Source organism: Aedes albopictus, chromosome 3 (assembly GCF_035046485.1).
Source record: "Aedes albopictus strain Foshan chromosome 3, AalbF5, whole genome shotgun sequence".
NCBI lineage: Eukaryota > Metazoa > Arthropoda > Insecta > Diptera > Culicidae > Aedes > Aedes albopictus.
In genome coordinates this window covers 291,580,666-291,599,909 of record NC_085138.1, presented here as the reverse complement: position 1 = coordinate 291,599,909, position 19,244 = coordinate 291,580,666, and the positions used below count along the sequence as shown (strand labels likewise).

The following is a 19,244-nucleotide window of genomic DNA, read 5'->3' as shown; positions in this document are numbered from 1 at the left end:
TCACCATGTCACGCAATGCGTGTTGGTTTTCTCCGTGCTGAATGATAAACGCCACCGAAAACTGGACCGCCGTGGATTACAATAATGACCAGTTTCACTATTGCTGGCAACGATGCTCTGTCTTTTGCTTTTTGGTTGCACTACATCTCGATCGATGTTGGAAATTATCCAATTAACTCTTGAGGAATCATTTTCGATGGTCCTGAAAAGGACCGGTTTGAATAATGGACGATTTTGATGCATTCACCATGCCATGCAATGCATGTTGGTTTTCGCTGCGGAGTGCGGAGAATGCTGGACGCCGTCGAAAATTGGCCCACCGCCGCTGCCATGGATGCGATTCCAAGTGCTATCATCAGCACGATATCCGAGAGTAGTCGCTGGGTTGTTGTGCTGCTGCCTTGCTGGAGGTGACATCCACCTCCAACCTCCTTGACTGATCCAACGAAAATGACGAAAGAAAACAGAGAACACTGCTTTTATACCCGTAGATTGGCAGATGAAGCTCCTCCCATTCGGCTGGCTTTTCAGTTAATTTCGTTTGCATGACCCGCCCCTTATGCTCCAGACGCATCAAACGATTAATCAACCGAGAAATGAGAAAATTTCCATTGAACGGATAATGTAACCAAAATATTAGATGATTTAGATCATTTTAATTTGGAAAATGTTAGAATTGAAACATTTTTCACGCAAAATGGCCCGGATATGATAATTCGTTGCCAAAGTCCGGGTGGAACAATTAGACGTCATAATTGTTGCTGGCTGAGTCACAGCATTCAAAATCATTCACTTTTCGGTTGTATTACACTTTTCCTGTTCGTTGGAATTGAATTATCCGATTCACAGCTCTTGAAAAATTATTTTCGATGGTCCTTTGGATAATGAATAATTTTAGGAAGAAAATTAAATGAATTCACTATGCCACTATGCGTGTTTGTTTTCTCCGCACTAAATGCTGAACGCCACCGAAAACTGGCCCGCCGCTTGCTGCCGTGCATGCGATTAATGACCGGCTTTGCTTTTGCTGAGAAACGCCGCTCTGTCCTTGCTTTGCACTACACCTTTCTCGATCGAGGGTGGAAATTCATCCAATTAACTCTTGAGAAATCTTTTTCGATGGTCCTGAAAAGAACCGTTTGAATAATGGACGATTTTGATGAATTTACAATGCCACGCAATTCGTGTTGGTTTTCTCCGTGCTCAACGCTAGACGCAATCGAAAACTGGCCCGCCGCTTGCTGTTGTGAATGAGATTCCTGGTGCTATCAGTACAATAGCCAAATGTCGTCGCTGAGTCGATGTGCCGCTGCCCAGCTCGAGGTGTCACCTCGACGGTGGTCGAAATGCAACTGACGATCAGCTCTCGCATGATCGCATTCCTTCCTGCATCGTAGTTGCCCCCAGGATGCGCACCAATCAGAGAGCGTTGGTATACTGAACGAGAAAATTTGTCCGCTACCCATATTTATAGATTTCAGCGATTTCAATGTCTTACTTTAAAACAACTTTTCAACTATTTATCAATGATTTTCAGGTTCACCGAATATTACAAATTGAACGCGGGAGTTTCATCTCTCGGATAACGGGATTTGTTTATCATTTCGTTCAGTGGGAAAGGTACTGTGAGCGTTTAAAATCTTTCACTCAAACGTAACGCTCTTGGTTTCATAAATTTTGAAATGACACCGGGTATAGAAAACAGAGACGTAGTCCTACGTCAATATTGCCAAATAGAAGAGGAATTCTACACGGGTGAGAGCGAACTGTTTGCTCTACTTTAAACCGGGGAAAACAGTTTCGGATCGTACCCAGCATGGATGAGGAAAAACATACTTGACAAATTTTGATTCTTCGACATGGTGGGTTCAAAATTTTGTGAAACCCTGCTAGCATTCCAAATGTTTGGGCGATAACGTCCAAGCCATGCGCACAGCAAACAAATTGACCGGTTTCCGTGAAAATCGTACCCCAGCTGTTGAGTCCGGCTCGTGGCTATACACCTTCCGTGAATATGTTGAAAAGGAGGCATGAGAGTCAGTCGCTTTGTCATAGTTTGTATGTCTACAAGAAAATACATAACAAGATTTACAACGAACACGAAATACAGTGGAATAAACAACATATCAAATCTTCCTGCCTTCGCTGTAAACCCGCACTGCCCCAATCGGTGTGCGATGGAAACGCATGGTCCTCTACAACACCATAAGCATGCCGCCGCGCCACCGATAGCCAAATGGGTGATAGGTAGGTAGGTATCGTGCGTCTCGCTGCGCAGACGGATCGCGTCGCTCAGGCCTGTCGTCAGCCCACTCGGAAAAACTGAATGAGTGTGTACTATCACTCTGTTACTCCCGAATAGTACCTAGTGCCTCGAGTTCGACCTCCTGCAGACCAAAAAGAGAGAAATGCGACCTGCCTTTTCCACCAACTCCCGGCAGTTAAGTTTACCTCATACGCCTCTTCCCGGGGCATGCTCGTTCAATTTTGGGATCGTGGGAGCACTGAAACAGGTACGGATGGGAGGAAGGAAAATGTATTTTGATTTTCCCTTTTCAATCGGTATTTTCGGCATGATTTTCTACTAGATCTAGTCTTAGCTCAACCCGCGCCTCGTCGCGACGTGTGTGATTCGGAAAAAAGACAAGATCTCCGGCGACGACGACGACGGTATCTCGAATCGCCAGGCGGTGTCCGTCTCTGCCGCGAGTCAGCAAAACCATTCTCAGCTCGAAAGTTCGCTCCAAGTGATTGCCTTTTATGGCAATCGTACCCCGTGTCGGAACATTGGGCAGTTCGAAAATAGAACGCGGATCGGGTGCAACGTGTCCGTGATAATGTGCTAACGTGCTGCCGCAGCACGTAGAGTTCCGTCGATAGATTTCGAGTACTTCGGAGAAGACAATTTGTTGCAATTCGTGCGGGTGAATGCATTGCCCGGTTTTAGTGAAAAGTCGAACTTTGCCAAAAATTCCAACCCGATGATTGTATCGGAAATGTTGCCAGAGCTCCTTTTTTCGGGTAAATGAAAAGTGAAGTTTTACAATAGAAATATTATTCAGCATTGTGGGACATTCTATAGAATCCATGTATCAAAAACATAATACTTTAGGGTGAACACACTTTGGAAAAATAAACTAATATTTTGTTATGCTCTCAGCGGAAAGTGTAAAGCTGATGGTAACCGAATTCATTTAATGAAGCTGATGCTGAAGCAAAGAAACAGGCTCTACCTTGGAATTGGATCAAAAATAGCTAGTAGAGACGATGGTTGGTTTTGTTAAAATATGATAAAGAAAAGACGAAGTAATATGCCATCCAAGACAGCAACATGGGAATCGAAGCCAGTGGTGTCAACCAGAAGAAGCATTTTTTTTCTTATTCGGCTAATATTAACTCTCGGGTATTACGGCGCGGGTGATGACAAAATATGTGTGTTCCATTTGTGATTTGGAAATTGTGCTCCCAGTGAAACAGGTCGTTGTGCGGTATTAAACACATTGAATCTTTTCTATGTTGGAAAGGATAAGAAACCCGTAATTAGGAATCATTATCAACAAATGATTATATTAAGCAGAAATGCTGGTTGTTTATCATTTTTTGCTTTTGGAAACAGTATCTTGTTATAAAGCTATGTATCGTATTCCATTCCTACCAGGTAATCCACCGCCACTAGAATAATCATAAAACCATCGTCTAGCCAATAGCAATTATGGATTGCGTAAAAAGATCCAAAGCTTTATCCGAAGATACTAGTTCCGTAAACAAAATTCTGTAATATTTTGTAAAAAAATGTTCAAATGGTCAAATTCGAATACTTTGAATCCGGGGTGAAGTTGATCAACCAATTTATTACATTGCATTCTATGCATTGGAAAATCATTGGGTAAACTGAATCTAATGATGCTGAATCTAGATATAGATTTAAAATTTTTACAACTTTTGTATTTCAAAGGGTTTCGAACTACTTGGGCACCCGCATCAATTTCCGGCACCTCACAGCAAAACAAAAAACATCACTAGCCGCATATTTTCCAAACGCACTTTCACTCTGAAGCCGCACAAATGCTCAAAACAAATATTACACGCAGACGAGTGCACTTCGGCAGCACAAAGATGGGTGCCGAAGTGATTTCCATTTGATTGTGCTGGAAGTTCGGCACTGGTGCCGAGAATTGGCGCTGGACTAGGTGCAGTAAACTCGTTCAAAATCAACTTTCCGGCAGAAAATCTTCACAACAATCACTGTTAACAACAAGTTCACGCAATAAGGTATCTGATTCAGATGGAAGAACTGGACGAAAACGGTCGTTTCGTTGAGAATTTACCTAGTACTTAGTAGGCAACACTTTCCGTTCGAAAACTCCTCTCTCTGGTCCTCTGCCCGTAGGGGCCATGCTTCGTGCCCATTGAGGACTACCGGTATAATCAGCGTTTTGTAGATAGTTAACTTCGTATGACGACGAACTTTGTTCGATCGTAGAGTTCTGCGGAGGCCAAGGTAAGCTCGATTTCCTGCCCTGCCACAATGCGTCTCTGAATTTATCTGCTGGTATCGTTGTCGGTGGTCACCGGTGAGCCCAAGTACACGAATTCTTCAATCGCCTCGATTTCATCATCGCCGAATTTCTAGGGGTGGCGGGCGCGCTGATTCCTCCCTGGAGCCGTTTGCCATCATGTACTTTGTCTTCGACACATTAATGAGTAATCCGATTCGTCTGGCTTCACTGTTTAGTCGGATGTACGTTACGGGATTTACGGGCAATAATATCAATATCATCAGCGAAACCAAGCAGCTGAACGGACTTCGTGAAAATCGTTCCACTCGTGTTTATCCCCGCTCTCCTAATTACACCCTCTAAAGCAATTTTGAACAGCAAGCACGAAAGACCATCACCTTGCCGTAACCCTCTGCGAGATTCGAAGGGACTCGAGAGTGTCCCTGATACTCAAACTACGCACATCACTTGATCCATTGTCGCCTTGATTAATCGTATCAGTTTATCCGGGAATCCGCATTCGTGCATATTTAATCTACCATATAGCTGTTCTCGATCGATTGTATCATACGCCGATTTGAAATCGATGAACAAGTGATTTGTGGGCACGTTGTATTCGCGGTATTTCTGCAACATCTAGCGGATGGCGAACATCTGGTCCGTTGTAGCGCGTTCACCCATAAATCCAGCCCGATATTGCGCCACGAATTCTCTTGCAATCGGTGATAGACGGCGGCATAAAATTTGAGAGAGTACCTTGTAGGCAGCGCACAGTTGTGTGATCGCGCGATAGTTCCAGCAATCCAACTTGTGGGGCATACGATACCTTCCAACCATTCCTCCGGTAATACTTCCTCCTCCTAAATCTTGGTAATGACCCAGTGTAGTGCTCTCACTAGTGCTTCTCTACCGTATTTTAGTAACTCGCTTGGTAGTAGATCTGCTCCAGCGGCTTTCTTGTTTTTTAACCGGCTAACCTCCTCTTCAATCACTTGGAGGATAGGGACTGGAAATCTTTTGTCCTGCGCACATACTCCTAGATCTGTTACCAAGCCACCTTCGGTGCTTGCAACGTCGCCATTGACGTGTTCCCACCGACGAACCGACGTAACAGCTAGAACAAATACATTCAAATTTGTTGTCACCGACGCCACGATGAAAAATAGCCGAATACTACCGCCTCCTCTATAACGGTTCGCGTTGTTTTGATAGCTTGACTCCAAACCCCCGTGTATTCATATAGGAAAAGGTTCGCGTCTGCGCTGATTTGACAGAAGCGTTCGCTCGCTTCGCTGGTCGACCGTTAAATTTAGGAGGGACAGTTTTGAAACATCACTGTCACGTCGGTTTGTCGGTGGTGTTCCTCCCTTCCTACCGTTCATGTGCGTTCATGTCGCCGACAACGATTTTCACGTCACGCGGCGAGCAACCATCGTATGTTTGCTCTAACTGCGCGTAGAACGCTTCTTTCTCGTCATCAGGTCTCCCTTCGTGTGGGCAGTGGACGTTAATGATGCTGTAGTTGAAGAAACGACCCTTAACTCTCTACATGCACATCCTTGCGTTGATCGGCTGCCTCCCGATCACACGTTGTCTTGTCGCATCTTGCGCAACACTATAAATCCTGTTCCCTGTTCATTGGTGGTGCCACAGCTTTGGTAGAAGGTAGCCGCTCGATGCCCGTTTTTCCACACTTTCTGTCCAGTCCAACAAAGTTCCTGCAACGTCACGATGTCGAAGTTGCGGCGATGTAATTCGTCGTAGATTATCCTGCCACATCCTGCGCAACCAAGTGACTTACAATTCCATGTTCCAAGTTTCCAATCGTAGTCCTCTTTTCATCGCGTGGGTCTTTGCCGATTGTATCGAGTCGTAACAGACGCTCGGGTCGTACCTCCTCAATCTAGCTGAAGTCAGAAGGACAACATTGCCCAGACTGCACTACCAGCTAAGCACACAACTCTTAGCTGGCTGTCTTTGTCATCGCTTGTTTTTGTGCGATCCTATCTAACGCGTAGGAATAGTATTTAGTTTACCCTGCCGACTACACTAGGGTTAACACAACTTGTAAGAAATGCTTATGAACTGAATAAGGAGGGGTTTGTGAATTTTCTCTGTTTCAATTCACAAGCTACACCAGCATTTAATTTTCATTTTTTTTACAAGCGAGTCTTCTTCTTAGTAGCTTTACGTTTCCACTGGAACTTGGCCTGCACCTCTTCAACTTGGTGTTCTTTGAACTTTTTTACAGTTATTAATTGAGGGGTTTCCTTTGCACGAATTTGTATATTGTAAGGCAAGTACAATGACTCACTGAATATGGCCAGAGAAATCAATAAAAGTTCCCGATCGCAACAGGAATCGAACCCGCCGTCTAGACACACCCCCTAACGTGGCCAGATCAGTATTGGACCTTTTGACATTTCAACTTTCGTCCATTTGCCCTTTTTGTCTTTCGCGTACACCAAAGTGTACTCAAAGGCTATATATTTACTCAAAAAACGAATTTTGGATAGAAGGCACGGAGGGTCAAGTCACATATACCAATTGGGTTTTTAAATATTGAAAAAAAGTATTCATTTTTTGAATTTATACGAAAACGCACCTTTTTCTGAGCCACTATGATTTTTTTTTCAGATTTTTAGAACTTTATTTTGATACCTAAAATCAATTTCGAAGAGATTTTTCGAAATCACCTTTTGACAGCTAGGCAACTGTTTGACAGCTCCGCCAGTACAAAATGCAACGAGGGGTGATTCGACAAACCGCCCCCATACAAACTTCAAATTGATATTTAAATAAGTTCCCGGGCATCAAAATTGATGAAAATTTGGATTTAGGCTCAGTTTGGCATGCAGATTCAGAATATGGAATTATCCCAACACCGCTAAAGAAGCCAATTAATACAGTTCGACGAATTGAGCAAATGTCTGTATGTGTGTATGTGTGTTTGTATGTCTGTGTGCAAAAAAAGGTCACTTAGGCGCCGTCCACAAATTACGTAACGCTCTAGGGGGAGGGGGGAGTATAGCCAAGCGTTACGGCCCATACAAAAATTTTAGGATTTTCATACAAAAAAGCGTTACGGAGGGGGGAGGGGGGGTCGAAAAATGCCAATTTTAGCGTTACGTAATAAATGGATGCTGCTTTACTTTTAAGGCATTCCACCTTTTTTCCATTGACCTTTCGAACAAATACACAACAGTTTTAAATATTAATGGCAGGAGTAAATCATTATTCTTACCATTAAAATTTAATTAAAGTGGAAAGTGGCGCCTCTCTCACTGAATTACTATTATATAAAGTCTTGTGCCATTTCGTTACACTCTGTTTCCTTATGACTACTTCTTTTTCTTCTTTATGGCTCGACGCCCCCACTGTGTTCTTTGAGCACTTCCACAGTTATTAATTGAAGGTCTTTTTTTTGCCAGCCATTGCATGAATTTGTATATTGTGAGGCAAATGCAATGATACAGTATGCCCAGGGAGTCGAGAAAATTTTCCAACTGGAACGGGAATCGAACCCGCCGTCTCCGGATTGGCGATCCATAGCCTTAATCACTAGGCTAACTGAAGACCCCCTTATGTCATTTCCCCCGAAAACAGCGGGTCTGCTGCTCCCGCTTGCATTTGTAACGTAAATTTCTGGAAACTTCTGCAGAGCAACCAGCCGTTCCTTCGATTCCGATCTATATCGGTACAATATGTTGATTACGGAGAGTTTGGACACAGATTGATCATCAATCATCATCAGGTAGTCGATGTTAGTGGCGCCGAATGGCCGAATTCAACATGTTGTTGAACGGAATTCAACATGTTGAAAGACAACTCGCCAATAGCGATGGGTATTAGCGTGAAACAACTACCAACCGTGCGTCTCCATATAATTTGTTGGGGCAGGAGGGGTCAGATGTGACCTCGGCGATGAAGCATTTTAATTCTGGAGATTGACGTACATTAATTGTTCTCAGTAATGCAAAGTTGCATTTGGCCATAGATGAGACATTATTCAAGACAACATTGTTGGTGAAAAAGTCATTGAAAATATAAATATTTTCAATAATGTCAAAAACAGTTGATCACCATACCAGAAATCACGTTTCCAATCATCAACATTCGCTTCAGTTACTAAGATCAACACGTGTGTTTATTCGCCTTTGAAAAGGAAACTCGAGGAGCCCCGTTGTGCGCTGTTCGAAAAACGAAATAGAACAGTCTTGCTGCATTGCATGGAAACACAATTTATCACGAATTGGGGAAAATTACACGATGCGCTTGGCCATTGCTATATTTAAACCTTATGGTGGTGATTCACCGTCGGTCTCGACTAACCCAACAACTGGGGCATCGAGCTTATGATGAGCATCAAAAAAGTGACGACGGCGACGCTGCGCTGCTGGGCCACCATCGCATCGCCACAGCCACACTACATATGTTGTTGCGCCTTTGCCACTGGCTGTGATGATGGCGGACGGGATATGATGGGAACTGAGCTCGAGCATGTACGGTTTTCTCTCTCGCTGTGTGTTTTATGACTGGGCTGGGATTGCTGCAGCGTTGTTGCGGGTGGAAAGCCGAAAAATGCCACTGACCAATGTTTTGTTCTATTTTGAACCGTATTATACACGAATTTTCTCCGCTTCACGAGACCATGTGGATGTGGGTGCGCCACCGGCCGCTCCCGGAAGGCAAAAATGGAATCGCCGTTAGAGGGATAAGTGCTGTTGCAAACTAGTTCTACACCAAGAAGGAAGTTTAATTTTAGTGCCGCGACTCTGATCATTTGCTAGTGAAAATAATCAGGTCAAATTGAAAGATTCTACTTTCAGATATGTTTTCTATTCTAAAACTAATAAAAATGCATTCTCTTTACTCTTTTTGCAGTTGGCGGGAGCATGCAAGACTTCACCAAGGAGGAATTTGGTCTTCTTGGCGGAAGTGTCATAAGCGGTGATAAGGATCTGTCTAGTCAGAACCAGCATTTCAATGTGCACATCCATGGTAATCATCTTCACCATCAGACTCTTCAGCATCATCACCACCACCACCAACATGGTGTGATAGGAGGAAATATCATTCCCGAGTCCACGACGATAGCCGACGAGATCAAACTAAGTCAGAACAGCGATCTGATTGAGGCCAACGAGAGTGGAAAACTGGAGGAAGCCGACCGAGATCTGTACCCCTGGAGCACGAACAATATTGGGAGCCAGTTTCTGTAAGTTACTGGGTCGAATCATGTACATTGAATTTTAGCTTTTTGGTCGTTAGATGCAAATCACATTTTCTGTTTGTTTTAATACAGAAGTTAATAGAAAAATGCATGAAATGGTCAAACAAATGGCTTTATGTTCATTCAATCGGACGAAATATGTTATAAATGTGTCTTAGTTTTGAATCACATTAAATGTCAAATTTTGTTTTTGACATGATCTATTTCAAAAGAACGTCTTCTAAATTATAAAGCGAGTACCGTAAAGCGGGGTATCATTGATCAGCGGCGTAACATTGATCGGCTTGACTGACCTCATGAAATGTTTAAACAAACATTTTGAATTGAATCAGTTTCTGCGATCGGATGGTATATCGTAATCCGCTATTATTTAGCAATCAAATGACATGTAATTCTTGAAAATTGAATTTCATAAACATTGAAATAAATCGATTTTTTCATAACTGTGTTTCGTAACGCAATGAGATACATTGTCAAACATTCATGCATGGTATGAATACTAGATACAATATGAGGTTCGAAATCACTATATTACTTCAATATGATATCCTAGAGTTGGATTTAATGAACGAAACTTTTATGAAAATGCTCTTTTTCAGTAAAATATATGATTTATTGAAAGTAGGCTATCAAATTCCTAAGCCGTTGCCTACCTTTAGGCGTTATTCGCGGATTTTAATGGAGGATTTTAATCCTAAAATAACTCAAAAAGTACATAACTTGTAAGAATTTGGATGACATATTCGAAATCAGCGACACCGAATTTAGAAAGTAAGGGTATGTCAACACAAACGAACATTGATCATTGACATGATCAATGTTACCCCAAATCAACAAAATCAAAAATTAGATTAAAAAGTCTATTTAAACATGTTTAAAAGTTTTACAATACTTTTTCGAGTAGCTTAACACATAACACAAGTTTACAAAATAAAATGAAAGTCGTGAACTTCTGTCAACGACCAAAATTTTTGAAGCACAATTTAGTGCTGAATTCGAAACCGACTTTCAAAAAATTTAAAGTAGAACAGTTTTTGAGTTTTAGCTCAATATCGAGTTTTACAACTTTTCAAAATATGTAATTTACTAAAATTCAAATATATTGCGTTTTGTTCAACCAGTTTTAAATCTTTTTCCATAAATTGAAAGCTGAATACAATACCATTCGATCATCTGAATACAGGTTTTGCGTCAGATTGATGAAATTCAAGATATTGACGATTTTTGGGGACAATCTTCTTAAATTTAAGCAAAATTCCCAAAAATTTTTGAAGAAATGTATTTTTTTTAATAAGAAAAAAACAACTTGAAAATTCTTTCTCGACGTTTATTTGACATATCATATGTAGGCGAGTTACAGTAAAAATTTCAGCTCAATCGGAGCATTGGTTACGGAGAATGAGATTTTTTAAGTGAGCGACTTTGCTTAAAAATAGAACAAAACTCGATTTCAAATCATCAACCTTGTATGGAAAGTCGAAAAAAATTCCGCTCTACTGTAATTTTTTTCTTTCGCGTTTTCGAACTCAGGGCATGATTCTACACCAAAAATGATCATCAGCTTACCGAGTTCAAAAATGCTGTAAACTAGTGTAATCAGAGGGCCAGTACTTGTTTTAAAAATATAAAACATGTAACATTTGCTTTAACAAGAAAATTATTCAAGAAAAATCGTAAATTCTGATCAATGTTACCCCGGATTACTACGGTAGTTCTTTCTAGACATTTGAACAACTTGGGTGCTATTTTTTACAATATAAAGCTTCAAATGTATGTTACATCAATCAGAATGAAGTCTTGAAGACGTTGGGAGCTTTCAATAGAAGTGATAGTTGTTAACGCAGTGATTCAAGCATGTAATACTATCATATTTTATAAAAACAACACTTAAATACTCAATGTTACAAAGCTTGTTTTTTTTTAACTGAAAAAACATGTTTTCCATAACATTTCAATGGACACCCTTAATTTAACATAACTGTAAAAAATATAAAATTTGCCCAAACTTTGTTCGGTTTTTTATTTCCAGAAAACAAAAGTTCATGATGGAACTGACCCGATTACTTTTCATTATGGGACAATCTGACTTGGTGTTGTTTTTCAATTTTACTGAACAAATTATACATTTTTTTTTTATTTAGACCAAGCCCACTCATGGGCTCAATCAAGCGTTTTAACGTTAAGTAGAGCCCCGAACAAAGAAGCGAACCGCACCGGTCGCTGCTAAGTAGGGCTCGAAAGCGAAAAGTTTACGTACGGTTCGTAGCAGGGCTTAGAATATAGAGACACGCAAAGTACGGTCTCTATCCGTAGGTTCGTGCGCTCTCTCGCGTTTAGCTCTCTGGGTGGCGTAAAGAGGAGACGAAAGAACATGACTATGGATTTGTTGCCAGGTAGGGTATGTGTGCCATCAGTAATCTCATGCTCCCATTTTCATCCTATTCGAAAACAAGCGATTACGGCACCGATTGACTTCGTTCTTTTTGTTTTCATGGGTGCTCACTTCTAACAAAAAATACAAAAATAAGAAACAAATCAAACAGCGCTTCAATCCTTGGTTTTTCGTGGGATGAAAATGGGAACCACATGCTTAACCCGTTTCGGTCCTAGTTGGGAATTTAATTTCAAAAAATTACTGTGACTTCATTTTCCAACCGATTTTTACGGAATTTTGAACGAAGATTGCGCTACATCTCTAGTTGTATGGAAAAATTTTAAAATGGTATTTTGGTCCTTGGGGTCTGAGTTATTGAAGGGGTTATATGGGTCAAATCGGGTCAAAAATGGACCAACTTCCTTTTAACCACTGATTACTTGTAAAAAACACATGCAATATGATTGCAAACATGTTCAATTATCTTTTAATTATTACAGACGCATAGTTTGAGTAAATTGGGATTATCTGGTTTTGGTTCCGGATGTTCCGGGTCGCGTTTGGGGTGCGTTCGGAGGACACTTTTCACACGTTCCCTACACCTGACATTTTTTCTCGCATAATTCTAAAAACAGGCTTGTTATGGTTCCTTCTTTATAATTTTGTATACTAAGTATGTTGAAGGAATATTCAAAGGTTTTTTTTTGACATATTGGACGCCATCCCGGATGTTCCGGGAACCTGGAACCACCCGGGAAAGTGGCCATTTTCCAAATTGTTATGAAACATGGCTTGCGACACATCAATCTTCACAATTTTGCCAAACAAGTATGCTGGAGTAGAATTCAGAGGTTTTTGGACATATTGGCCACCATCCCGGATGTTCCGAGTACCTGGAACCACCCGGGAAAGTGGTCATTTTCCAAATTGTTATGAAACATGGCTTGCGACATATCAATCTTCATGATTTTGAAAAACAAGTATGTTAGAGGAGAATTTAGAGGTTTTTGGACATATTGGCCACAATTCCGGATGTTCCGGGAACCTGGAACCACCTGGGGAAGTGACCATTTCCAAACAGCTATGAAACATGACTTGCGACATATCAATCTTCATGTTTTTACCAAACAAGTATGTTAGAGTAGAATTTGGAGGTTTTTGGACATATTGGCCGCCATCCCGGATGTTCCGGGAACCTGGAACCACCCGGGGAAGTGGCCATTTTCCAAATCAAATTGTTATGAAACATGGCTTGCGACACATCAATCTTCATGATTTTGCAAAACAAGTGTGTTTGAGGAGAATTCAGAGGTTTTTGGACATGTTGGCCACAATTCCGGATGTTCTGGGAACCTGGAACCACCTAGGGGAGTGGCCATTTCCCAAACAATTAAGAAAAATGGCTTGCGATATATCAATCTTCATGATTTTGCAAAACAAGTATGTTAGAGGAGTATTCAGAGGATTTTGGACATATTGGCCACCATCCCGAATGATCCGGAAACCTGGAACCACCCGGGGAAGTGGCCATTTCCCAAACAGTTATGAAGCAAGGCTTGTGACATATCAATCTTCACTATTTTGCAAAACAAATATGTTAGAGTAGCATTCAAGGTTTTTGGACATATTGACTACCATCCCGGATGTTCCGGGAACCTGGAACTACCCGGGGAAGTGGCCATTTCCATAACAATTATGAAACATGGCTTGCGATATATCAATCTTCATGATTTTGCCAAACAAGTATGTTAGAGTGGAATTCAGAGATTGTTGAATATATTGGCCGCTATCCCGGATGTTCCGGGAACTTAGATCCACCCGGGGTAGTGGCCATTTTCCAAATTGTTATGAAACATGGCTTGCGACATATCAATCTTCGGGATTTTGCAAATCAAGTATGTTAGAGTAGAATTCAGAGGGTGTTGGACATATTGGCAACCATCTTGAATATTCTGGTAAACGGGTACCACCCGGGGAAGTGACCGTGCCGCCATAAATTTTGAAACATGGCTTGCGACATATCAATCTTCATGATTTTGCAAAATAGGTAGGTAAGAGGAGAATCCAGATGGTTGTGGACATATTGGATAATACTCCGGATGATCTGGGAACTCTAAAGCAACACACTTGTTATAATAGAGTTACGACAGCGCAAGTTTTGGTTGTATAGAAGTTTATATGACGTAATTTTAACATTGTGTTGAAAAAACGTGATCACCCTACACGACCATGCTCATTGAAATTTGGCAACTCTATTTTTGTTTTGATTTCCGGATTTGTTATGGAACATAATTTCGACAGATATTGTGGCGGTGCGAATGAAAAGCTCGTTCTTTCTACGATTGTTACCATCCTCAGTTCATTCCGGTAGGTCTCCAGGCGGTTTAGGTGTCGAATAGCAACAACTCAGAACTTCCGGAATTAGCTTCTGCAAGATGAGCTACTGCGGGTGGGAGTATAAGCGCAATATCGAAAATAAAGTCACGATGATTTTTTGAAATTTAAATCCCAACTAGGACCGAAACGGGTTAATAAGGGAACCAATACCCTATATGGTTTCTAGAGAATGATTTTCTTGTTTTGTATAGGTAGGGATTTATTTTAGTTTGCATCAAATATTTGAAATTTTCAACCAATCAATATCATAGATCGTTACACGAATAACACAACAAATTGTCTGACATAGAATTGTGATAGAGTGACAATACAAACGCAAAAAAATAATAATAGGTTTAAATTGACAAGCTTTGCTTAAGTATGTTATGAATAAAGTTTTCGCTTCTTCGCCAATTTTAGGATCATGCATATCGAAAATGTATTGATTTTCTCTTAAAAATATTTACGATTGCTCATAATCGCACCTTTAGTTTTTGATTCGGCCGATCGTTTCGAAACTAATATTTGAAGAAATGTATAGTGATTCAGTGAGTTTTGCTGTTTTAACACGTACATGTTTGAGCCGGGGTTTCTACGCAGCAAGTAAAGCTTAGTTTCGCACATTTAGAAAAATGTCCAAATAAATAACTCGCGAAGCTCGTTCCGATAAGTTTCAAAATTATCGTCATCCGACGCAGATTCCGGTGAGAAGATGTGCGTATTTTCTAATCCAAAAAAAAAAACTATTTGACAGTAATAAGTGACCACAAGGTTTTCTTTCTTCACTTTCCGGGCTGAGATCCACCGCTTTGAAAGAGCTGTGCCTCGCGTTTCGTTTTGTCGTGTATATTTCAAAAAGGCAAGAGTTTTGGTTTGATTGCTGTTTTTAAAAATGGTGGTCGTCAGTGGGTGGTTTATTAAATATAAATTTAAAAATATAAATTAAATAAACGAGACATTAGGAAGAAAGTGTGCGAAATGGGTAACTTCACCGTCCACGCATCCTTCCTCCCCTGTAAATTCGAGAAGTACCTTGCCGAAATAAAATATTCTGTACTCCAGTATTTCGAAGAATCATCTTTGCGCGTAAATACAACGCAGTAGACCAGGCCGCTTTGATGCATGTGTCATATCTCTGATATGCTGCAAGCATCAGTATTGACAAGAAAAGCAACACGATTGCTTTCCAGGGTGATTCCGCGTATGTATGAGATTAGATAAGAGTAGTTACGATTTTTCAAAGATGCATTGACTGTACCTAACTCAACTCAGATATCATAGAAACACTACAGTTATTTGCATGGTTATTTCTTTTTGTAAAAACTAAATCATACCGATAAAAATCGACTACATTTTTTAGTCGAGCTGCCAAGTTTCACCAATTAAAATAGGCGGTGTGCAGGACTGCCATATTGTAGGTTCCTCGTTATAGAAAAAGCAAGACGTTGGATGTTAAAATACATCAATTGTTGTATGAAGCGCATAGAATCTGCTTCCAACAAAATATTCATATACCAGCATCCAAAAGATCGCAATATATATTAAGATTTGCGAGTGATGCTTTGTAACTAAAAGGTTGTGACTGAGTATAGAATTAGCTGATGTTAAAATACACGTTAATGAAAAAAGGTTGCGCAAACTTATCGCAGACTGTTAGCAGACAGCTTCTACTATGACCAGGATTCAAGAATCGTGACCTACGCGAAGTTGTAAAGGAGACAACTACGTTATAAATGTGTTGGAAATGCAAGGGCTGTAATTATTCAATAAACCTAATTATTAAAAAAAGATGCTCATAATCTCAAATTCAGATAAATTTCTTGCGAGAAAGGCAACATGAATATTGAAGAGATGGATATGATTTTAGATAAAAATTCAACCTACAAGTCATACAAATCTCCAAGGGAATTATTTATTTGAATTCAATTTTTACTAACAGTTTTCAGTCTTATCCAAAACCCCATCTTTCATAATATAAGCACAAATTATTATACTAGCCGGGGCCCGTGGCGTAGTTGGTCACACGTTCGCTTCATATGCGGATGGTCATGGGTTTGATTCCCAGCCCCGGCACTTGCAATTTATCGTCAGTTGCTCTTCCCCCGAGAGCGGCTGTCACTGACCCTCTTCTGAGCCCCGTGGCTCAAACGGACCCGGATACCTGGACATCGGCGAACTGCTACTCATAATGGACCCCCAATCGGACTGGAAAGGAACAACGGCCATCCATCATCCTTGTGCTCATCATTCTACCATGTATAGAGTAGAAAAGTGAAAGCAGCAGAAAGGCGGAAACCAGTTCGATAAAGTAGAATAGAATATACACCTAGGCGCTGTACAACATGTAAGTGCAGCTGTCAATTGAAATCGCTCTCGTAGTGCCCTAGTGGACAATAGAGCTGTAATTAGGTTAAGTGATTAAAGAATAAAAAAAAAATATTATACTGAATAAGATTTGCAATAACCCCATAGAAATACACAAAATATTGCGATGATTTACAGAAGTGCAAAAAACCGATGGTACGGAGAGAATAGAGACCACCGGTGCGCAAAGGCGACCGATCATTATTTTACTCACATGGAAACGAACGACCGGTGCGAAAATGGGTTGATAACGAAATTAAAAATCGTTAACGACGTGCTGTTGCGTGTGTAGTATTAAGCCCACGGGTGGGCTTGGTCTTATGTAGCTGAAAGATCATCTGCTATTAACTCAATTTAGCCCAAAATGCAAATAGGACTGCCATGCGATTCAGTTCTCCCAAATTTTTAACTCCCATAAATAATTCCTTCTGAGAAGTTTTCGGTAATCTTTCGGGATTTCTGAGGGTTGTTTTTGAGACTCCCCGAGCAGGAAAAAATACCTGAAGAATATCAAACTCAGGTATTTTTTTTTTTCCCTGTTGGGGAAATTAAGCCACTGCGTCCAATAGGCTGAACTTTTGTGGCAGGTATGGAAACGATAAAAAAACGATCAAATCTGACTATACATGTCAATGGTTGCTACTCCGTTATTGATCTGAGCTGGTACCAATTGCACTGAGATCCAAATGAATAAGGGCTGGGACACTCCACTTATTCTCAAAGTGCAATTCTAGCAGCTCATACATTTTGGATCAATACCGGCGACGGCCACGTCCTTATAGTCAGTTGGGAAGGGAAAGGAATGTTAGAGTGTGCTGGTTGTTGCTACTAAAGACCGAGATCACCTCTGCATCCCCACATCCAGCACGGACTGGGGTATTTGTTATACTTATGACACACATGTGATACAAGAATCACTGTACAATTGCGCTTGAAATGAGTGCCATACTGGAAATTCTCTCAGTTCAAGTCAGTCTTGTCAAAATTTTCTTGACACTGCGTACCGTTGTACAGGAATCACACTCGTATCACATGTCTGTCCGTGGTATTAGACGGAAAGGATGGGAGATCTGGGAGTCACCGTTGGGTCGGTGATGCGATCCATGGATAGGGGGTTATTTATAGTGTTCGTAAGGTGATAGATTGTGTGGTGAATGAGGTGAATAAGGTCAAGCGGCACAGCACGCTTTGGTTGCATAATTTGTAGGCGTTATATACACTGTGCTGTGAGTGGAAATTGGAAGAGAGGGAAACGACTTTTTTTTCCAATTCGTTTCTGGTTCTAGCGATGGCTATGAACATATGAATATACATGAGTTGTATATGTAGAGAAGCGAGAGAGAGAGAGAGATAAAGTGGATAGAAAGATACAAAGTAGGATGAAAAGGGATGGACCAGGAATTGAACCCATGACCTTCTGCATACGAATCAGAAGCGGTAGCCACTAGACCACCAAGCCCGTCATGAAGAATATCAAACTCAGGTATGGAAAACCGAAACTACAACCAGGGATGGGAACACTCACTTGCAAAGAGTTACATTCACTTGATATTTTCTCTGTTCGGAAGCATGCAATTAAGGAACGATGTAAAGACGACTTTTGCCTTGTGGTTTTATCTAAAACTTTGCCGAATGGAGTAGGGGTCGCACACAAATCCCAAAGTTGTGACCAGAGAGTAAAAAATTCGAAGATTGAAAGTGAAGATTGGCATTCTCATTTTTTCATTCGTGTTTGGCCACATTCATTGTCAGCTGAATGCCTTTTTTTTTCATTCAATTCTCTGGCACGAATATTTTTTCTCACGTCGTAAAGTGTCCGATTTCTGTTAACAGACGCACAATGCGACTTAATGGACAAATAGAGAACATAATTAATATTCTAATTAACTACTGTACACAAGTTTTGAGGTGATTGGAAGTATAATCGGGAGTAACGGTCCAGTTATATTTCCCAGTGAAAATTGTCAGTGACAGAAAAATGAATGAATAGGCGAAAAATTCATTCACCAAAATGAATTTTATTTTGATCCCTCAGTTCAGGCCAAACATGTCTAAAGGTCCAATCTGCAGAAGAGAGGCTCTCTTTGGTTTCCCCCTCTTACGTTAATATCTCAGCTGTTTATTTGTATTATGATTGTCTCCTTGCATTGAACGATGGCCAACACAATCGTCTTTTGATTTGTACTGCAAAAATAGTTGAAAAGTGTACCATTACATTGCAATAATTGAAAGAGAAAGTGAACAAAGAGAGCCTCTCAAATGCAGATAGGACCTATTGAAATGTTTGGCCTGAGTTGAGAATTTTCAAAATTCACGTTGAATTTCATTCATTGAATATGAAAATTTTAAACTCTGGTTGTGACAGAGCTGTGAAAGCGACTCGTCACGAGGTGGGTGT

The 19,244-nt window shown here is 40.7% G+C and overlaps 1 protein-coding gene across 6 annotated transcripts in view; it reads left to right on the top strand.

Moving 5' to 3' along the window:
• LOC109415955 (uncharacterized) overlaps positions 1-19,244 on the top strand; it is a 163,067-nt gene that overhangs the window by 57,515 nt on the left and 86,308 nt on the right. For 2 of the 6 annotated variants that reach the window (XM_062861260.1, XM_062861268.1), the window contains exons 1-2: positions 2,529-3,021; positions 9,384-9,717. In XM_062861260.1, coding sequence (XP_062717244.1) covers positions 2,982-3,021; positions 9,384-9,717 — 374 coding nt within the window. In that variant the 5' untranslated portion in view covers positions 2,529-2,981. The other 4 variants (XM_062861265.1, XM_062861263.1, XM_062861261.1 and 1 more) reach the window with 3 other exon arrangements.